Raw genomic sequence first — 22,145 nt, forward strand, 5'->3', positions numbered from 1 at the left:
ACAATTAAAGGAAGCAGGCTATATTAAAAAACTATAACTTTTGATTCAGGTAATTATTTGAGTATGTGAGTAACATTTGATTTTTCACATGTAACAGGATGATCAACTTGAAGATAGCCTTTAAAAAGAGTGAACTTGATTGTAACAATTAGGTGACTAATTTGGAAAGTTAAGCACTTGGTAAATACATGTACAACCAAAGTTCATATTCTTTTGAATATTCTTAGATCTCCTAATGTCAGTTAGTATCCATGTAATGAAAATAATTACATGAAATCTTGCAGATGTATGGCACATTTTTTCCTTTGATCCTTCTACCATTTTATCATGTGTAGGGATAGGTATTGGCTACAAAAGTATGGTCAAATTAAAGTTTTGTACACAGCCTATACATCAAATTTTTGTAATAAAATATTGTATTCCTCTTATGAAACTAGTTTACTAGAATAAGAATGTTACCAGGCACAATTATGGCTTTTCATGATGATTTAAGTTTCCAGGTTTGGAAAAAGTCACTGCCCACTTGAATCCTCAGTTCCTTTTCCCTGACAGCCTAACCTCATCAATTGTTGGCAAAAGGAGCGATTAGCAAATTAATGATACCGACAAGAGAGCCTATTCCCCTTGCGAACTGAATTCCAAGTTTTCTGGGAATTCTCAAAAATTCCCAACCATTCAAGTAAGCTCTGATTTTAAAAGCTTGGAATTACTGGGAATTTCTGGAAAAGGAAGACTCCAGTTTTGTGAGAACTTGGAATCCTGAGAAAAGGAATGCAAGAAAGGTGCAATTCTTAGGAATTTCTGGGAATTGAATTTGGTTTCTCTGAATATTCGCCAAAATGTAGACTCAACTGAGGAACAAAGGCTGAGTCTCTTCGTTTCTCTTCGTTATCCTGAATCTTGAACCGTCAAAGGTCTGAGATGTCGCCGTCTACCGTCAAAATAGAATTGTTTTATCCACACTGTCAGCAACTAACTTCCAATCACAACAGACACGATAGGAAGGATTCAGGACAGTGAGACAGCATTTCGGATAACAGCTATTGACCTTACCTGTTCAAGGTGGATCAGTGTGATCTTCCATCTTTGGGATTTTTTGAAATACTGTCTCCTCGTTGACGTAGTTTAGCTTTTCGTTACACTCGAGAGTCAAGAGATAAAGTGCACTCATTTAATTTTTTCGATATTTCAAAGCGACTAAAACTGATAAACACAAAAATTCGAATGAAAAGGGAGGTTTGAAAAAGAGAAACGATAACCAGCTTGGCTAAAAACAATAAAAGGTTATTAATTAAGGTACATATTCTTGATTACATATTCTTGAAAACATTCTCTAGATATGTATTTGAAAGCGATCTATTCAAAGTTAGGCCTGCAGTCTTTAAGAGACTGCACACTGTAAAATTGTAGGCTAACAAAAGAGTTGCGTAAATTTTAGGCAAAATTGCTCAGGAGTTAGATTAGAATGTTTATTTTTATCAGAGGTTGCAATGAAAGCACTCGTAACTGCCGTAAGACATTTCTTGAACTACATATGTAATTGCTGCTTGATGTGGAGGCAAGTAAGCAATGCAGGCTTTGGTTGTTCAAAGGGTGGATAACGCTTTCTTATTGGATAAATTCCTAACCGGTGGATTGCGCAGTACGGTTTATACATACTTTTCCACTGGATAGTGATTTTATCCGTTTGATAGCGTTCTCTGTCCTTTGAGCAGCTGGACTCGGAAGAATAGCTTTTATTTAGAAGGAGTCTTCTTGTTCGACCATGTCTTCAGGCTGAACGTAAGCATTTCTTCTGCTTAGCTGTTCATCTTGGGTTGTGTACAGGTCTCCAACCTTGTTTCTGTTTATGAACCGTCGTGCAATGCGGTACTTGACAAATAAAACAGCCAATGCAGCAACTGCAACCAGAGCAAATCCTCCAGCGCCTGCTACGCCACCTATCAGCGCAGTTTGCTTGTTTTGACCAGTTTCTGAAATTTGAGTGCAGGAGAGGAATCACAGCTCAAATGAAGACCGAAGATAGGGAAACATTTCAAATTGAAAATATAACTCAATCTCATTTTTCTTATTTCTGTTAATGAAATTAGTTGAAGAAAAGAGAGAGGGAAACAACTTAATATTTATAAGCAAGAAACTAAAATCAACTGTCAACTTGATCTAAAATCGCCTTAGTTTACCTATTTTCAAAATCCTTCAATACTAATATTTTTCTTTTTGACAATAGAGAAAGTGAAAATGCGACTTACATATTAGGACCTGAATTTCCTTTTTTAAGTTGTGTTTTGTGTCATCATTATTATTTCTGAACCAGTGACAAACTAGGAAAATTTGAAATTTAGGCAAGACAGCGTTGTTGACATGTTTAACATAAGCTCTGCAGTATTTGAGAAAACCTTTTCTATTTCAATCCCTTATCTTTTCACATTATATGTGAACTTGCCTCCTGGTTCTTCGTCCTGTTGAATGATCAGTGGTCCTCGTGTAAGAGTGACTTTGGTAGTACTCTCTTCATGTTCTGTTTCGTCACGGGTAACATCCCTCCGCTTTCTCTTCTTACTGCCTAAACAACTTTGGGTGCACCTGTCAAGGTTGTTGAAGAAGATTTGAATTAGCTTCTAACGCCTTTGTTATATTGTGAGTGACGAAATGATATTGCACTCAAATTTCTCAAGGGTGGCTGTGATGTTTGTCAGTGATAAATGTTTATTCGGCATCTTCTTGCCTACAGTGTTGCTGGGACAAATTGGTCTAGTTCGATAAAATGTTTACTTTTGCTTCATAATCTTAATTAAACTATTCAATTTGAGTTTTATAGAACAATAATTAATCGTTCGTGTCACTCTTCATAGTAAGGATCTCAATTGTATCGCCGGATTGCAGCGATGAATAACAATATTTCCTGTCTCATTAAAGAATAATGTTAAGTGATGGTGAGGTTCCTTGGCTATTTGTTGGTGTCACTGATTGTTTTGATGTTGTCCTGCAATGATGTAGGTCGGTAAGGGAGAGGCTGTGGCATCTTCAGTTTGATATGCATTTTGTACTAGTAAAGGTAGCCAATTGCAAACGTTAACGAAGCAATTCCAGTTGAGTATCGAAGGGAAAAAATAAAGTACTTGAGCTAAACCAGTTCTAACTGACTTGTGATGTGTCTCTATTTACGGGCCGTTATTATGTAACTTTTTCAGATTGGGCCCTGTGATCACTTCGATTTACCTTCACTCTCAAGATACCATTACTTATTCTCCTTACTGTCTGCCATATTATTCTCACTATGTTTGTTTAGAGAATTTGGTAGTAGATCAACTAATCATGCCCTCATAGGTATTTTTCTTTATTGTTATCACTTGTCTGCTTGACATTGTATTGATACCATAGTGAACAATTCTGTCTTGGTCACACATGGGAGCTAAAGGATCAACAGGTTTGTTAACCACACTAATGTGGGAGACATAATGACCTAATAATCAGTGCACTGACTCCGGTTCGAGAGGTCCTGGCGCGAGACCTGGCCGCGTCAATGTGTTGTGTTTGTGCACTGGACTCGTGGTCGAGAGATCTTGGTTCGAGACCCAGCTGGGTCAATGTGTTGTGTTCTTAGACAAGACACTTTACTCTCACACTGCCTCTTTCCACCCAGAAGTGTAGATGGATAAAGGAGGTAAATTTATAAAGAGACTGTGGTGCTGCGTCGATGGGAGAGTATAATAGGGTAATTTAGTATTATCAACTGAGTTGATAACGTAAATTGGCCGCTGTAAAGAGTTTAAAAGCTGACATTTCGAACATTCGCCCTTCGTCCATCGCTCTGACGAAGGGCTAACGCTCGAAAAGTCATTATAAATGGGTACCCACGAATTTTCAGGGAGGCCTAATGAAATGCTGTGGGGTAACCTTGCGATGCATCACATCCACGGGGAAGCAGTATTATTTCTAGTCGCTTCATGCTATAGGGAAACTGGGATAAACCCCGGCTGAACGGGTCAGTAGGCTCGAGTACAGACTTCATCTCAATGACACTCAATCAAGAGAATGCTTTTAGTATGGCTGTACGAGTTTGTTAATTCACCTGGAGTTTGAAGAGTATTTATGACAGGCCAAAACTTCGCAGTGAATGTACACCTGATCGTAGTCGTTAAAGAATCTGAATGCTCTGATTTTAAACTGCTGGTAATTCCTTTGGGGATCAAAGTTGTATTCCATGGTTGTGTCTCGCGGACAACTGTAGGTAATGAAAGTAAGAAGTAAGTTATAATTCACGCGCACCAGTGGGATATTTTGCTCATTGTAACCTCGGTCTGTTTCTTTCTAATTCATGCAGCCACTGATAAACTCTTTATAGAACTTTCTTGGTAATTTTAGCTTTTCAAAAGCTTGAATATTTGGTAAGGAAATGTAAAAAGGATTTTGTTTTTGTACTATTAGGTTTTCTCCGGAATAATAATGTGATGATGACCTATATGGTCCAAGTCCATCCGTTAGAGTCAGTAAAACGTTGGAAGTTGTCCTTCAGTAACACCGACCACCTCCATACTTTGCATTTAGCTTTCGCAGCACAGGGGACTACGAACCTTAAGCATACAGATGTCTTTATAGAAAGAAATCTAGGTGATATGAAATAACGACTACTTGACTGAAACTTGCGTATTTTTTCCAGGAAGATCATTCCTACTAATATGTTTGAGTAACATACATACCCATTCAGTATAATAGAGTATTGTGGCCAGGAGTACAAGCTTCCAGTTTTAGTGGCCCTACATGTCACAGCCATTATCGCCAGATCAGCACTGGATTCCACACTGTATCTCACATACAAATACTGATTGACTGGCACGCTCAGCGGGTAGTCCTGCTCAGTATAGGGTGTGGAAAATGACGAACTCTTGTAAAAGTCAATTTTAAAGGTAAAGTTTCCATACCCAGCTGGAAAACGGAAAAAGATAAGAGTCATTCAGCACATAAACGTGTTAAAGTTTGAAACAAATCTGCCTTCCACTCTAGTGATGAAAGGATGGCGTCTTCCTCAGGAGGAAAGTACCTCAGCTAAAGATACATGTTGATGATTTGCAGTGATCAGAACGAGGGCTGGAAAGGTTTATTTACCTTCTGTTCCAAAGTGTAGATGCTGAGGCTTGAAACCCAGGTTGACCCATTTCCTTCTCGAATAACTACAATAAAATGGAATTTTGACGTCATGTGATCTAGTTATGACATTGTCGATAAGGACCACCTCCGTTCGGATTTCATTCCAGAAGATCAGATCATCTTCAGTCTCGTTGACCAGTGTTCCGCAACCATTCAAAGGAGTGCTGATTAGCAGATGGGTGTCATTCTGTGTGGCTTTACATGATGAGTACCTCAAGTGTAGTCGGGCAACGTCAAAAAATGGAAATGTCTTCTTTTCTAAGGCAACCGTTATAATGTCACTGCAGTTAACAGACACACCAGGTTCTAGGATGAAATTAAAAGCAATAGCCTTAAATTAAGCAGGATTTAAATGTCTCAACTACTCGTGCTTAATCCATAATAACTTTGAGATAGTTGAGTCACAAAAAATTACCACGCATCCACAATATTTTTCTACTTTCCTTCCAATTGAGCGAATACGTGTATCTTTTGGACAGTAGGGGTAACAAAATAAAGTCCGGCTCCGAAAAAGTGTCCTAAGACTGATTAGTGCTGCTAACAATCTTGTCAAGCCTTCTGTTGCATTGGATAAAAAAATCATACTTTCCCCGAAAAAATATACACTTATGATACACTTAAAGGAACGGTCAGTCGTCTTTCCTTGGTGATCGTTGTTTATTCCCATTCTTAACAGAAGCAGAATTTTCCTTCAGTGATCATATGCAGAAAAGCTTAGCTTAGCATTCCTTACCAACACAAGTCAAATTGTTAGCACCCATACTGGTTCCTTCCGGACAGCCACAATAATATGATCCAGGGATATTGTAACAATGGTGGCTGCAGCCACCATTATTGATCAAACATTCATCAACGTCTGCGAGAAAGGGAAAAAAAATAAGTTATAAAAATTAATTGAAGAGAAACACACAGCCACATCAAACATTTAAATAGTAAGCTAAACTTACCATGGGCACTTAAGGGGAACGGAAAGCGCGCACGAGAGGAGGAGAGCAACTAGGGCATTCTGAGGTCTATATCGTTAACCTTAGGAATGAATAACATTTCATATTGTTCCTTACATTATCATCCCTAAATCATACGTAAAGGTAATAAGAATAAAGGAAATGATCACCAACTAAAGAAGTCACACAAATTCTCCTAGTCAACACATCAAGAAATGTGTGTAGAACAGTATGGAGAAAATGCATTCTGATGTATGGGTGTAAAGGGCTCATCGGTCGGTAACCTTTGTAAAGTTTAAAACGGCCGGCGCGCGTCAAACGATAAATTGGGATTTAAGCTGAACATCAAAAACACAATCTGTTATCTCAATCAGGTACCCGTCAAAGAGAGCGTTTTTGTATTTTTCTGTTCTACGAAAATTTATAGCGAGACTATAAGAATGTATCAAAAACAAAAAGTCTCAAAACTTATTTTCGTAGAATCAATTTTACCTGAGCACGATTTCCCGTCCGCGGCCAGTTGGTATCCACTAACGCAAGAGCAAGTGTAACTTCCTAACGTGTTGTGACAACTTTGTTCGCATTGCGCCGGTAGACGAAACTGGAACTGGGAAGGATCTGGCTGGACATTTACACTTGAAGCAGCATAGAAAGTCGATGTCATTGCAGAAGCAGGTGTCGGTTGGATTCCGTGCACTGTAAACAAAAATAGACAGTTCTTCTACTGTTATTTTTATCCTCACTCACTTAGTCCGTTGGTGTATTTGGTGTATCCGGTTTATTCTTTCAGCATAAATAATTAATTCAAAATTTCAATTGTAAATTTTTGTACTTATTGCATGGTCTTTCAGCGGCTTCAATTATAACAAGTTACAACTATGATCTGGTTGTTAATTCTCCCCTCTACTTGCTATACAGACTTTGGTGTTAGATCAATATAATAACTGCTTCCTGATAAGATTGAGTATTCCCATTACCTATTTGCTGGATGATGTATGGATATTATAGAGAGAAATTACATAATTATCACTTCTGGGAGTTAAAGCTTTAAAAGTTTTCACGCCAAATTTGTTGGTTTTCTGCTAGTGTCTCCATGTCGGCTTATTCTCGAGTTTTCGTTTTGAACACGTATTCTAACAGTCATTACGTTGTTGCTGTCCTTTCTCCATTCAATTTTCGTTTACCTTGTATTGTATTACTGTTAATTGCTTTTAGATTTAGGTTATTTCTTAGCATATTTTAGAAATCAATGGCAAAGTTAATATATGCTGATAATTTACCGCTGCGTTCTTTACATAATTTTTTCGAAACATGATCACTATGTGACAAACGGAAGGTTTAAAAAGAAATTACGTTTGGGTGAGAAAGTTCTTCAGAAAGATATGGTAAACTCCGGACAGATAAGTGAAAATCATTAAAAGACTGCGTTTGTTAAGAGCACACGTTTTGTTCACTTACCATTTGACGCGACAGGAGTGGCAGTCTGTGTCTGCGTAGGAGAACACTGCACTGGGCTTGTGATTGACACTTGACTTGGTAATGAAATGTTGTATCCTGCGTATGAGGAAGAGCTTGAATTTGTATATGTTAAGGAAAAAAGCTTCTAACAGTAAGTGCACCATGTTGTTTACGATTCTAAGAGTCAGTCGTAAGTTATATGTATTAAAGTATTTAAAACCTATAACGAAAATGCGCATAAAAACAATTTACTACTTGGAAGGTACGACTTGAGTGACCTCGAAAACCGTCTTAAACTTGCTTTAAAGTTTTCATTCGAATTGACTTTACCTGAAGCCATTAAAACATTTCCTTTACGCCATGAAACTTTCATCTAAACATTGTAATTTAAGAAACGTTTTGAAGAAATTGATTTATTCCTCTTACTGTTATATGAAGCTTGGTAATAAGCAGAGAATCCAGGCATCCCGATGATACTGTCTGATTTGAACAGCACCATAAGGAACCTTCCACTACTGTACAATCTCCACCATGCCAACTGGCCGCACGCCTTGACAAGAATAGGACTGTGCAATGAGTTACCGTCAAGAATCTCGACATAATCCCACGGGCAGTAAGAAGCTCCGTATTCCAAATGGAAAGAATAGAATAGAAGATCAATGTACTGACCAACAGGAGCTTCGAGCAGCCAGGCGCAGTACTTGTTGTTGGGGTAACAACCTGGTTTGCCTGGACTCTCAAAAATACCCCAAGGTTGGTTGAGATGATTGAAACAGTTTCCTGTAAAAGAGAATTTAAATATACCAAAACAGAAATCTACTACTTTGAACTTCAATGGTTCTTTGGTGCATGTTTTACAGTGATCATTTATTTGTATCCACGCTGACTGGAAAGTTCGTACTAGCAAAGTATCCTCACATCAGATAAGGCATGGATGTGAGGCCCTGAAAAATGCATTGACTCATCTTTCGCCTATATAGCGAAGTTTCAAATTAATTTACCATCTTTATTTACATCATGACTGTGCAAAACGGCTTTTCACGGCCTATCACGAGTCTCCCAAGTCTCAGTGTATGGTCGAGCATCCGAAGTGCTGATCGGAAGGTCGTAGGTTCGACTCCTATTCGGAGCACTCAGAGTTCTTTCTCTCCGAGTATGATGTGTCATTCACTGAGTAACATCATCTTTTACATTTATTTAATAGTCAGCGGAATCGTTTACATCTAAACCGAGAGCTTTGCAGCTGGTTCCACTTAAACAAAATTGAAATTCATACCATGCAGCATCCAAATTAACACCTTCTCTTAAAATGTTAGAAGGGTATGCTTTGATTTCTATCACGCGTCACTTACCAGGAATAGACGGGGTAACGGCGGCAAAAGACTGGGCTTTAAAAAGCAAGAATGAAGAAGAATGACGGTAATAAGTGTTGAAATTCATAACCACAAAGTATTATTTTAAAAAAAACGCATAATCACGTTGAGAAAGGCTGAAAAAACCTGTTGCATTTTTAGGCTTAGGCATAAGATATAGTTTGTGGATCTTTCATCCAATATTCTTAAGACAACCATTTCTTCAGTAATTTAATCAGAGAGGAATAAAGAATTTTTTAGAAATGGTAGAGCGTCTTCGGTTTAATCTTACACGTGCATTTCAGTTCCTCCTGTTTACGAAGAAATCACAAAAAATTGATCTGAGCAGAACATCTGAAGCTAAATTCATTTTAAAGGAAAAGATACTCACAGGGTGTAGGTGCGATACTAGTTGAGTGAAGAGCTGAAAACAAAATAAATGAAAATTCATTGACATCGTTATGTCTATCAAAATCATAGTACCTTTAATTTAGATGTAACTTGCGTTTCCTCATAAACGAATAAAGTCTGCGAGGTATCTTCAATGATTTAAGTGCTCGGAGAGATGCAAGCCTCATTTATTCAGCAATTGAGGGATTAATTGGTAATTTAGTGTTAACAACTGGGTTGAAAACGTAAATTAGCCACCGTAAAGGGTAAAAAAGCTGATTGATTGATTCATTGATTGGCTGGATGATTTATTAAACTTTGCGTAACAAGCCGACTTCTTACTAGTGTGGAGATAAATGCATATAGGGTATCTCCTATAAACTCACTCGTTATACCTTTAACTCCCAAGATCTCATAAGTTATTCTCCACATTGTATGCCTTACAGTTCTTGTGATATTAGTTTGGAGAATTTGGTATTCGATCAACTTATAATCCCCCAATTGATATTTTTCTTTATTTTTGTCACTTGTCTGATTGATATTGTACTGATAATGTAAGGAGAAATTATGTCTTGATCACTCATGGAGTTAAAGGGTTATACGTTATTCTCTCTGTCTCTACAAACCTCCTTTTTGTCTCTATTCTACGTTCTGTCACGGCGTTACTTTCTTTTTTGTGTGTCAGTTCGTGGTCAGTCCGTCCATTTGTCTGTTTTTCGTTTGTCCCTGTTTGTTCATTTGAATGTTTTTGCTGTTTGCCTGTATGTTTTTCTCTGAACTATTTGTCTGTCTGCCTGGTATTTGTGGGTCTCTTGCAATTGTCTGTCTTTCTCTCTGTTGTTTTTCTACATTAATTTTAAGCCAGTTTGTCTTACCTCCACCATTACCACAATAACGAAGGTAACAAGCTGGCGGGGGCACAAGCTCGTACACGTAGAAACCGCTGCAGTTACGAACACGGATGTTGGCAGACCACAAGCAACAATCAGAATTCCAATGGAAACACACCGTAGCATGGACAATTCCATCAGCTGCCCGCGGGTGCGAGCCATTCAACCAACCCGGTGCATGGGTGCCACATCGATTTTTTCCTACGCAGGACGTGGGCATCTCTGTTCCAGCCGCACCGCCAAATCGATACCATCCAAACGGTAAGAAGTTATCACATTGGAAATATCCGTTGTAGCCGTTATAGTAAACCATCCTTCTTTCTGCCTCTGTTAGGTGTGAGTGATAATTGCATTCTGAATGCAAAAGAGGAAAACAAATTGATAAAGAGAAAAGGGACGGCAACATCAAAAATAAGGTGCATTACTAATTTTAACCTGGCCTGACGATGTTAAAAGCCCTAAAAGTCGTTATCACACAAAAAGCTTTAAAGCAAGTCAGTTGTGCATCACTGTTCGTTGAACTCTGCAAACTGCTGAATAATAATAATATAACGAGTCATTTTGGTAAAAGTGTCCAACCAATCGCATAAACTTTTAATCAATTCTCTTAAGCCAATGAAAATCCCTTACGGTCTACATATTCAAAGAAACTGAGGTCTATTCCGATTTACCTTATAAAACCATAAATTGATATTACAAAAACTATTTTTTTTTCTCCAAATACATATTCATTTGATGGTAGATGGGATTGAAAAGGGTTGAAATACAACCTGAAGCAAATGAAGGAGCTGCGCTAGCGGATGCCCATGGAGCTGTGGGGAAAACAAAATTGGTGAGGCCTCATCTCGCATTCATCGAATTCATTATCAAAAGTAACGTCATCACTGAGTCTAAATGTTTTTAGATGAATGAAAAAAATCGGGAAATTTCCCACACGACGATTCTAGCAGGTAAAAATATTTAGTTCGCAGATTCTTTGTTTAGTTGTGTTCGCCAACCCTAACCCCTTTGGTAAAGATTGTTATCTTTTGCTGTTGTTTGTTCGATGGTTTTTATTTTTACATTTGATTCGTTATAAAAACAAATTCCTTGCTTTGCAGTGAAACTAGTAGAAGAAGTAGTCGTAGTATTAGTAACAGTAATAGTAGTAGCGGATAGTAGCGGTCATGGTAGTTGCAGAAGTGGTTGTTGTAGTCGTAGAACAAGAATAAAACAAAAAATACCGGCTGAAGTAGGCGTTATGCCCTGTGAGATACCTGTGAAAAGAAATAGAAAGGTATTGTTACCACGTTTACCACTTCCGGAATGTTTTTCGAAAGCTTGTTTATTACTTACAAAAAAATATGTACATATGCTTTTGTCCTGAATGTACTGTAATCTCCTCATCACATAATTTTGAAAAATTTTTTGTCAGACACAACAACCGTCATCACAATTTTTTGAACAGGGAGACATATGGCAAATACCAGTAACCTCATACGCTAGATTTCTTCCCGTTCTGTATCTTTCTCTCCGTATGTCTACTTACCAGTCTGTTGTCTTATCTCTTTCCTGACTATCTGTTTATTTAAAGGGGTGAGTTTTTAAAGAAACTGCGGTGCTGCGTCGGTGGGGAAATATAACAAGATAGTTTGGTTTTATCAGATGGGTTGATAATGTAGAGTGGCCACTGGAAAGAGTTTCTAAAGCTGACATTTCAAGTATTTGCTCTTCGTCAGAGCGAATCGTCTGTCTGTCTGTCTGTCTCTCAGTCAGTCTGCCTGCCTACCTGTCTTTATTCCTGTTTTACTTGCGTGTGTGTCTATCGGTATTGCTTTGCATAATTTTTTGAAAGGTCACCATCAGACATGCGGATAAATGCAAGACTAAACGTAGCCTTACTCGAATTGACTTTGCAGACTGCGTATCTCTTAGAGACTTTTTCATAAAAGGCAGTGAAGCCAGGGTAGGAAACTGAACCGTCTGTTTGGAAGTGTACGTAAAGGACGTTGCTGTGGCTGTAAACACACCAGGAATCTTGATAATCGCAGCGTCTCATTGTTAGGCTTTGATAAGAATTTCCATCATATATTCGTACGTAGTCGAAAGGGCAACTTCCATGATAACCCTCCAGATGGAAATGATCAAAGCGGAGGAAAATGTAAGAACCTGGTGATGTCGTGATAAGCCAAGTGCAATGGAGATTGTGGCCGTAGTTTTGTGGGTAATTTGGACTACTAAAATTTCCATGTGGTCCATATAGATTGTAGAGACAGGATCCTTAAAAAATCAAGCGTGAAAAAAATCAACATGAAAAAAATCAACATGAGTTCGACTATCAATTTTTATCTAGACATTAAACATATCTCCGGGAATTTAGGATTATTTACCAAATACTAAAAATGTCATACATTCTTACCAGAGGCAGGTGGTAGCATGGTTGTTGAAATTGGTGATATCGATGCTGTGAAGACAAGAAAGGCATGATCAAAAAATAGGATATGTTAGTAATTTTTAATTAATTTGTTAAGTACATGTAACTTGAAAAGGAATAAACAAAAAAAAAAGGATGTATGTTAGTTAAATCTGGGGAAAAAGGAAGTACTAACACCTTAGCTCTGAAGGGCAAATAGGATGTACACGAGATTATGTTGCATTCCCGCAACATGTAAACTTGTTGAAAATAATTTCAATCGATAACTCACAAATTGAAACAATATGAAATATTAACGATAAAGTAAATAATTGGATAAGAAAAAAAAGTACCTGGTGTAGGAGATATACCAGTGAAAATACTTGACGGTAAATGGTGAGCTGTGGGAAGAAAATAATCATGGTGGCTAAAGGTCATCTACTGAAAAACTGTATAGGTACGAAGTCAGGATCCACAAGAAAGGGTGTGCAAGCCCTTTACCCCTTAATTTCTTCCAAAAGAGCTCTGCATAACCTATTTATGTAAGCCTGATTTTGTGTAGTCCGTGTCTTTATCTGACCAACGTTCTCGTTGCGTGGCACTTGCTGTGTACAGTCAAAAGCCCGTTTCATGCTATCGATGAAGAGAATTTAATGGAGAAAGCCTTTAAAATCAACAAGCATTTCTTTGTTCCTGATTCTCTTCAAATATATATATATATATATATATATATATATATATATATTTTTTTTTTTTTTTTTTTTTTTCCGGAACACGTTCTAAGCGCGTGTGCTTGCTTGCTCTTTGGGTGCGTTTGTTTGTGTATTTTTTTGACGAATCACTTTTTTGCTTTTTTTCTCTATTGTCCTTTTTATCTTAATTATCTTCAGTTAATAATAGTCTACACATGATGACTGTATTTTAAGTCTTGGAGGGAAAATCTTTTTAAGTCTTGGGTCGAAATGAGCTTCCTCGCCAGAAATAAGAGAAAAAATTGTACATATTCACTTATAGATATTATAAATATTGTAAATATTTTCTAGCAAAATAAATGGAATAAATAGCAAGCAGAATTAAATGAAAATCGATTACTATTGGAAAACCTTTCTGGTCATATCCTTACTTGCATTTGGATGCGGGCAGATATAATATGTTTCATGGACTCTCTCATAATAAGCAGTGAAACCAGAGTAGGATACAGAATGATCCGTCACAAAATACACATAAAGGACGTTGCTGTGACTGTAAACACACCAAGAGTTTTGATAGTAGCAGCGTCTTATTGTGAGGCTTTGGTAAGACGTCCCGTCATATATCTGCACGTAGTCGAAAGGGCAACTTCCAGAACCACCCTCCAGATGGAAATGATCAAAGCGGAGGTATATGTAGTAGCCATTTGGTACAGTAAGAACCCAAACACAATAAAGATGGTGGTCGTACTTAGATGGGTAATTTGGGCTGTTGAAATATCCGTAATGGCCTCCTAAGTTGTAAAGACAGGATCCTGAAACAGACAAAATTGAAACATGATTAATGTAATGTTATCTTCATTTCTCTATTTTCATGTACATGATTTTAATTTTAACTTTCCTCTCGACCGAGGTCGATAAGGTTTCACGGTAGAAGCAATCTAAAACTCCTAGTCTTACCTGGAAGAGCCGGTAGCATGGCTGACGCCGTTGAAGATATGGAAGTTGCTTCATTCAAAAAGGGGAAATAAAAAGAAAGACTTTTATTACTCCTATGGTTGAATAGAATATCTCTTGGGTTGTTTTGAACGCTGCCGGAAGATGCATGTACATGTTCTTAGAGAATTTATATCATGTATAATATAATGAAATCCAACAACAGCTTTTACAAAAAAGACAAAATAAACAACAATTCGAAATTCAGTAAACTTTAATCCGCACTCAAATACTTATTTTTATGAAAAAAAGAAAAGAAGAATATGGCTATGGTCGTTCTGTTCTGTATGGTCGTCAACCTGGTATTTTTAAAGATAGAAAGGTGGAAAGGAGGAGGGAAAAGGGGGACAGATGAGCTTGTACACATGTACATTTTCTTAAAGAGAATTTTTATATACATTTATGATATAATGAAATCCAACAACAGCGTTTACAAAAAAGACAAAATGAAAAACAAAACAATAAAATACCTGGAGAAGGTGATATATTGGTAGCAGATGAGGCAGATTTGCTACCTGTAAAAGTAAAATGATAATCATGTAAAAGCTTCGAAGTTGACTTCGACCAGGAATTATGCCGAGACAGATGTTATTAACAGTTGTATGCTTTTAGTCAATCTGCCTCTCTGACTTTGTCCTTTCCGTGTATGAGTCAAATTTAATTAGATCTGTGCGTAACGAAATCTCTTAAGTGCCTGTTTTTTCAGTCCGACCGCAGTTTCCCTATCTTTCTTACCTGCTCCATTTCCACAATTGAAGAAGTGGTGGAAATAGTAAAGGAAATACCAGTATTAGCCCCTCGGGGAGGACTCCCGAGAAATCAGCTCTCTAGAAACTACTGCCACAGTATGCTAGGTTCTACTGGAAGAGGATGATGATCTAGTTTTGCGCATGTATAGGTGAGATTTTATCTTCAACTTAGTCACGATTTTGAGATGGGTCATGTTCCCAGAACTGACAGGATAAGCTTGCTTCTTCTCATGACCCACATAAATGAATGATAATCGAAACGTTACGAGAGAGGCCTCATTTTCCATCATTATTATGATTAGCATGAGGAAGCATCACAAAAGTTATGACACCAGTGGATATATCTACCTGAATTTTGGGAAAACACATTGTACCACCAAGGAGAACGTTTTGACCGATGATGTCCGCCGCATTCGTCTATATCTGCAAACAGAAAAGAAATTTTCATATGGATAGACTCTCGTTAAAAAAAAACCTTTAAACTTGAGTCTATGCTTACCTTTAAAATATTGAAATGGTTTACTCTATTTGAATTAATATAATTTCTATTTTGAGGCTCTACTTGGTCTCATGGAATGTTTGTTTTTTAACTAGTTTTCGCACTCAAACAGCAGACATCAGAATTTCTGCCCAAAGGATGGTAGAATATTAAAAGAAAGAATGGAGACTGAGCTTTGCAACTTTAAAAACTAGGATGTCATACGATGATGCATCATAATGGCGACCAATTTCATTCTAAAACAATCATCTGGAAACGGGTAGCACATATTTCATTAAGTCAATTCCGACAGTTTACCCTTCATGCACATAATATTTCAAGATAATTATTATAAAATCCATTTAGGCTGAAAACAATCACTCTCCCTATATATTTACAGGGCTGGTACTAAAGTTTATACTATTAACAGATGGCTTTTACTGCATCGGTTGAGATTAGAGCATGGATGATGGCACCCTCATAACCCATACCGGACTACTGTAGGGGAAAGATACCGGGTACTTGTTCACTTAATACTACAAACCGGACGTACCCTCACACCTTTGAAAACTTGGAGAAACCGGAGCATAACCAAAAGAGCAGAAACCATCTATGTGGAAGGCCCAGTCTATGAGTGAGGTTATACCAGGTGTTGGTGGACCATCATACGAGCAGCCCTGCCCAACTACTGCACCGGGATCTATCAAGATGGCATATGAACCGGTCATGCTCAGTGCAGCCTTAGGGGTGGCAAAATGAAGTACTGTGCGGTTACTGTCGACAATAACGTAACCAGAGAGGGCATTTACTTTGAAGACGGTAAAACCATTTGACTGCAGAACCAATCGGATGAATGCTGAGCTACGAGGCTTCTTTATCTGCAAATAATCAAGCTCAATCGTAAATTCAAGTATATTCTAATTAATTATGTTTCCCTAACCTTTTGAATTCCTAAGATCTGAAAGCTAGTTCTTCCAAAACATGATTGTGATTTTTTTTTTTAATTTCCTGGTAACGGAAATCTGGTGTTATATCCGAGTAACATTACCTCGTCATTAATTAACGTTATTGCTATCCCTTAAAGGCGTGAAAATTTATCAGAATGCTAATAAAGGATCTACATACAAGTAATTCTTTGAAAGGTAAAGAAAAGCGTTGATTACCACTCTGTTAAAATGAATACTCCACCATATTAGTCCTGTTCCAATCTCACTTATAGGATTTATTGGCCATCGTGTACCCAAAATAACATGAGGCGTATTACCTAAAAAAAGTGTATTTATATTGAATTAATATCTAAATGATACATTGTAATTCAATCACAGATGAATAACTAATTGACTTAATGGATATGCTTTTTATGTCAATATTTGTGTATTATGATGTCATTGTTATTATTGCCTTTTTATCATTTATCATTATTCGTTATTTTTACTATCATGTGTGTTTGTTTGTGTGGTTCCAGTCTGCATCAAAAACAAATGAACCTGCCAACTCCTTAACAGTATTAAGGATTAAACAGAGGGAAAGAGAAATTAACAAAGCTCAATTTATCCATATGTCTCAATTAACTGAAATGTTCAAGAGGATACAAAATTACTTACTTAGCCCCACAAGGATCGTGACACACCGCCATTCACTTTGTAATCTGTAAATTGTAAACGACACGAATCATTAATATAAATACACGTCGATTTATACAACATGAACTTGTTTCATACTCCCATAAATTAATAACGACGCGTTCTAAAGTTAACTTGGCATAGAACTGTGTATGCACATGTATCTTGTATTAGCATAGAGTTGCTCTGGTGCATTTTGAGTTAAGAATACTGCCGACATGAACATCTAACATTCCAGTGAAACACCAGTAATGTTAGGCTTTGTCGTGAACAGTGACCATTAATTCTGATTAAAACTTGAAAAAAAAAATAAATCTAACTTCAGTTCATCAAAATCCTGATTCCAGGTTCAAAATTTTTACATAACATACGAGAACATCTTACCCGTCTGAATCCAAAGCTTGAAAGCAGAACAACTGCTGCCCAATTTGGTTCTGACTCGGATACCACGTGACATTCCTGAAGAAGATGCCTCCATGGGAGCTTAATGGTGTCAGTTGCATTCCAAGTGGAGAGCTTGTGGTTATCTCAACAATACTTAGAACATTGAGAAAAGAGTCTAGGTTAACAGCAAACATAAAAAAGACAAGTAATGTGCCTTTGGATATGTTTTAGTATAAACAGTTCAGGGATGTAAAAGGGAAACTCAGATGCCCTAAAATTGCAAACTTGAATACTTACTGTTTACTGACGTTTGGAAGCCGCACCTCAATGACTGCTTTGTATGCCGACCCAATCTGAATCTCTGAGCATTCACCATTTTGAGGTGTGGAAGCAGTAAAAACAGGTATGTCTTGACATGAACCAGACCCAATGCCTATTATGACAAGAAACTGCAGTGGCACAGCACTGAATGGTCTGATGTTGTTGAAGTTTGTGGTTCCAGCTGGAAAGTCTTCCAAAGTTAAGGTTACTACGTATGTGCCCGATGCTCCAAGTCCACCTCTGTAAGTTAAAATGCATTTTTTCTGCAAAGCGAAGTATGAAAGATTACCTTATTTAGATATATCAAGCAAGTTAAGATTATCCTACTTCAAGGTGCCATATTGAGATCTCACCAGGATTAACAAGAAAATCACAGTGTGCTTGTTGATCCTTCTTTCTTTCACGTGTTGATGCCACTCATCAACAATAAACCAGACTAAATTTCTTTTTTCTCTATGAAACCTTATCCATGTTTTTGTCATGGAAGTAATGTAAGAGTCTTTTAGGTCTTAAGTTTTGATCATCCTAATTTACAAGGTTGAAAATTTTCACATGTTTTTATAAAACAAGGGAAAAACATAATTAGATTGTATAAATATACCTCATCAAGTTCACCGTAAGGAAAACTATCACTTGGTATGGAGGACTCGGCGCTAGTTGCCCAACGACATTTCACAAAATCGCCATCCGGATCTTCAACTGGAATTGTAAGAGACTTCTGACAGCCCTGTCGAAACCGCACAATAGCTGGGCTCTTGGAGACTGGGGATGAGTTGATTTTGCCGCTATCAGATCGTCTAGAGAGACTTATTTTGGTAGATACCGACCATTGTGAGTCAGCATATCGCACAAGATTGGAAATCCAACAGCAACTTTGGTATCTGTCGACGAGACAAGAAAGGGATGTTTTTGAAATACACTGAGACTGCTGAAAGTTATCTTGATTTGGGAAGACAGGCCACCACATCAACAAACCTGAATATGTGAAAGCCTTATACACTAGTCAGCGCACTTACCAAATAGATAACAGAAATTGAAGAGAGGAGCAATCAAGGGACTGAATATTAAAGTGATGGATAGAAGAAGATAATTGTGGGTCACAACAACAACTTGGTAACGGCTTTTAGCCGTTATAATATTTGAAAAACCACCCCAATGTTGAAAGATAATTTTGGTCATTATAAACGACTCTTGTTTGTTCGAGGCTTTCCGCAGCCTTAAAAGTGAAACATTCTCAAAAAGTCAGTTCTCATGTGTTTCGTTTTCTCTTAATTCACATATTGACCCACCTCACATTCCACTCCAGATTGCCAGAAGGAAAAGTGTAGGTGAAGTTATTTTCCCCCATCGACCAGTCTTCATTGCGACTAAAGTCAGTACAACGAAAACGAGTGTCCGCGATATAATAGCTCGGTGAACACACTGCACTGAATGGATCGCTGCACTTAGCTGTCCAAGAATCTCCAGATCCAATAATTCCTCCTACGTTAATCGTGTTCTCATCACAGTAATATGAATAATATGACCTTCGAAGAGCCAGACGGAAGGTAAACCGTACCTGGAAAGTAAATAGAAAGATATCACACAAGTTTCGGTCTTCCCTAAGACCTTTAAGTAACGAGTATAATTATATTTGATAGAATCACGTGCACACGTAAATGGCAAGCTATTTTATGCTAACGTTATTTCATAATGACTTATCATGTTAGATGGTCATAGCCCATTGTCAAGTTAAAAAAAAAAAACAAATAAAACCGTGATATCGATGGAACGTAACGCATAAAGATAAAATTAAGGAACAGTATTTCCCCTATATAGCCATACCAAACAGACTTAAACTGCCACTACACCCGTGAGTGAAGCAGTTTAGGTTCAAGAAGGCAACCTTGTATTTCGTTCTCCATGTCCTAAAGGTTTCTATAGCCGTTAGTCCCTGTACAAATTTTGTGAAGACGTGTCATTATTTTAACTCTATAGCAATTGTTAATTGTTTTCTTTCCTGAAAACGGAAAGTGTCGATGAATTTGTGTCATCGCTGCATTTTGATGAAGGTGGTGGTTTCATTCTTCAAATATCCTTCCGGTTACATGACTTTTTTCAAAAGACAAGTCTTCAAATGTGCTTCATATACACACAATTGCCCTCGCCAGACTCTTTGTCGTTGAAAGTTTGAACTGTGCCTACGGTAAAAAAGAAAGTCAACCACTAAGACGGAAAAACTGGAATGTTAACCAAAAGTGGGAGGATGTGGTTTAGAACGCTTTGGCGTCTGGAGGTAAATTATGAAAATGAAAAAAAAATTACAAAAACCGCAGTCTTTCCAAGAAATGGCCACGGTTGGTTGCGTCAGATAAGATATAGCGTGATTCCTTCTTGGTTGGGTACATCGTGCTTAAAAAAGTAAAAACAAAAACACTTTTATATAATTCAAGCAGTTGCAATGAAAAAGAGCAGGATTAACTCCTCGCGCTCAATGGCAAACAGGTGTTGAAAATTAAGCCAAATGATGGCTTTATGATAATTCCCTTGCGTAGGCGTGTGAAGAAAGCTATGAATGTGAACGAACAACCAGAGAGCAGATCACGGTAGTTCAGAAATATGTAGCATCCATCTTAATTAACAAAGCGCATTGAGATCCGTAAAAAGATCAGGGGATGACGAAATACAAACGTGTATGCGAGCTGGTTCGATGCATTCGAATGCCGTTTAAACCAAATACCAATATATGACTCAATGCAGAAAGTAAATTTCCTTCAATACAAAGATATGTAAAGTCCAAATTTGTCCAGTGATAACCTGAAGTCAGCCTTGTTAAATGTTCCGACCTGGGGCATGCCTTCTTCAGAAGTAAACGGAGGAGCCATGATTAGAAGGGTGATTACCGCCACTTGGAGAAGAGGGATATGCTTGTCTGTAATGTGCTTTACTTTTTAATGAGCTTTGATGCAAAGTTTGGTCTCTTAACAGACAAAATTTTTACAGTACTGTTTGGTGAAGTGTTTCCACGAGTTCTAAAAATCTGAAGAACAAGATTTCTAGAGCTTTAAGTCTCAAAGTCTTAGTAGGTCTTAGTAGGTAGAAACAGGGCGATAGCCAGTTGCTCTGAACAGGCTGTCTATTTATGCTTGTGGTGAAATTTCTTCACCTCATCTCAATAAATGCTTCGGAGAAAACGTTCATTTGCAATTATGTATTTGTAATGTCTCATTTACAATCTGAAGAAGAGAAAAACGAGCCTTACTCATGTAAAAGCAAGTTCATCAAATTGAACTTCAACTTGTATCACCAAGGTTTTATATTCGACATGCAAAAACGGTAGACAACAAATCTCTAAAATAATCTCGGTAGCGTGCAATTAAGGGCCATACCGTGTTGTTATCAGCATCAGCTGGAACAAAGCTCAAGACGGCATGTCTGAAGTGAGACCCTTCCACTAAAAATGACCATTGTACGAACACCAGTAAGCAAAGAAGGTGCGTGGACGTATAAGGTGTCATCTTGGGTAGCCTTCCGTTTCGATTGACCCACTCCGAAAAAAAGATATAATATAACTGCTAAATCAATTTCACTTGGCACGCTAGACGTAAGCTTAAGCTAAATCATGTCAATCAAGATTACTCGGGCGTATCCAAGGTAATCAAATGCCTCGAAGCCATTCAATACATACATTACCTTTTCTTGATAAAGTAGGGATGCAATTGCTTATTCATTTTATGTTTTGTCATGTTATGAAAGTAAAGTAGTTTAAGGCATAAGCTAAGAAATCACTTACCAAACGTGGGCTTATTAATCAATCAATCAAGATTACTCGGGCGTATCCAAGGTAATCAAAGACTTCGAAGCCATGCAATACATACATTACCTTTTCTTGATAAAATAGGGATGCAATTGTTTATTCATTTAATGTTTTGTCATGTTATCAAAGTAAAATAGTTTAAGGCAAAAGCTAAGAAATCACCTTCTAAACGTGGGCTTATTAACTACTTCAGTACACTTTGAATGAATTCGGTTACCTTAGCATGAAACCTCAGAGTAGGTCTGGTACCTACCGAGCCGAGTCATTTCTTTCATAACAACAAATTACCCGGCTATTACAAATCACATTTTACTTCAGTTCAAACGAGTGAAGGGAAAGCTTATGAGACATATATTTCACAACCAAAGAGAATGCAGTAAAGGTAGCTTGATGCAGATGCATATCAATCACTTCTTTTCTTCGCATGGCATGAGCATTAATTACATGCCTAGTGTGTGACAACATTGTTGCCACAGTTCGAAAATTCATATTAATTACCTTCAGAAGGCGCGTTTTAATTTCAGCTAAGCATAACT

At 37.5% G+C, this 22,145-nt stretch overlaps 1 protein-coding gene across 2 annotated transcripts; it reads right to left on the minus strand.

The window, feature by feature from the left end:
- Positions 1–1,157: 1,157 nt before the first annotated feature.
- LOC149046915 (uncharacterized) lies at positions 1,158–21,383 on the minus strand. Of its 2 annotated transcripts, none has more exons than XM_089204315.1 (29): positions 21,182–21,383; positions 19,103–19,371; positions 18,415–18,694; positions 17,790–18,076; positions 17,493–17,645; positions 17,091–17,134; positions 16,650–16,750; positions 16,040–16,364; positions 15,357–15,431; positions 14,730–14,774; positions 14,224–14,271; positions 13,698–14,078; positions 12,928–12,975; positions 12,581–12,625; positions 12,064–12,441; positions 11,406–11,438; positions 10,953–10,994; positions 10,168–10,536; positions 9,294–9,326; positions 8,903–8,938; positions 7,977–8,330; positions 7,551–7,646; positions 6,585–6,788; positions 5,882–6,004; positions 5,107–5,454; positions 4,701–4,926; positions 4,073–4,225; positions 2,444–2,583; positions 1,158–1,973 (listed from the first exon to the last, which is right to left on the minus strand). In XM_089204315.1, the coding sequence occupies exons 1-29, from the start codon at positions 21,308–21,310 to the stop codon at positions 1,741–1,743; spliced, it is 4,998 nt and encodes a 1,665-aa protein (XP_089060441.1). In that variant the 5' UTR covers positions 21,311–21,383; the 3' UTR covers positions 1,158–1,740. The 2 variants fall into 2 exon arrangements, with proteins under 2 accessions (XP_089060441.1, XP_089060442.1); XM_089204316.1 differs by lacking the exon at positions 21,182–21,383 and adding an exon at positions 19,638–19,824.
- Positions 21,384–22,145: the final 762 nt, after the last annotated feature.

The sequence above is a fragment of the Pocillopora damicornis genome, chromosome 4, assembly GCF_964200805.1.
Source record: "Pocillopora damicornis chromosome 4, jaPocDami1.2, whole genome shotgun sequence".
Classification (NCBI taxonomy): domain Eukaryota; kingdom Metazoa; phylum Cnidaria; class Anthozoa; order Scleractinia; family Pocilloporidae; genus Pocillopora; species Pocillopora damicornis.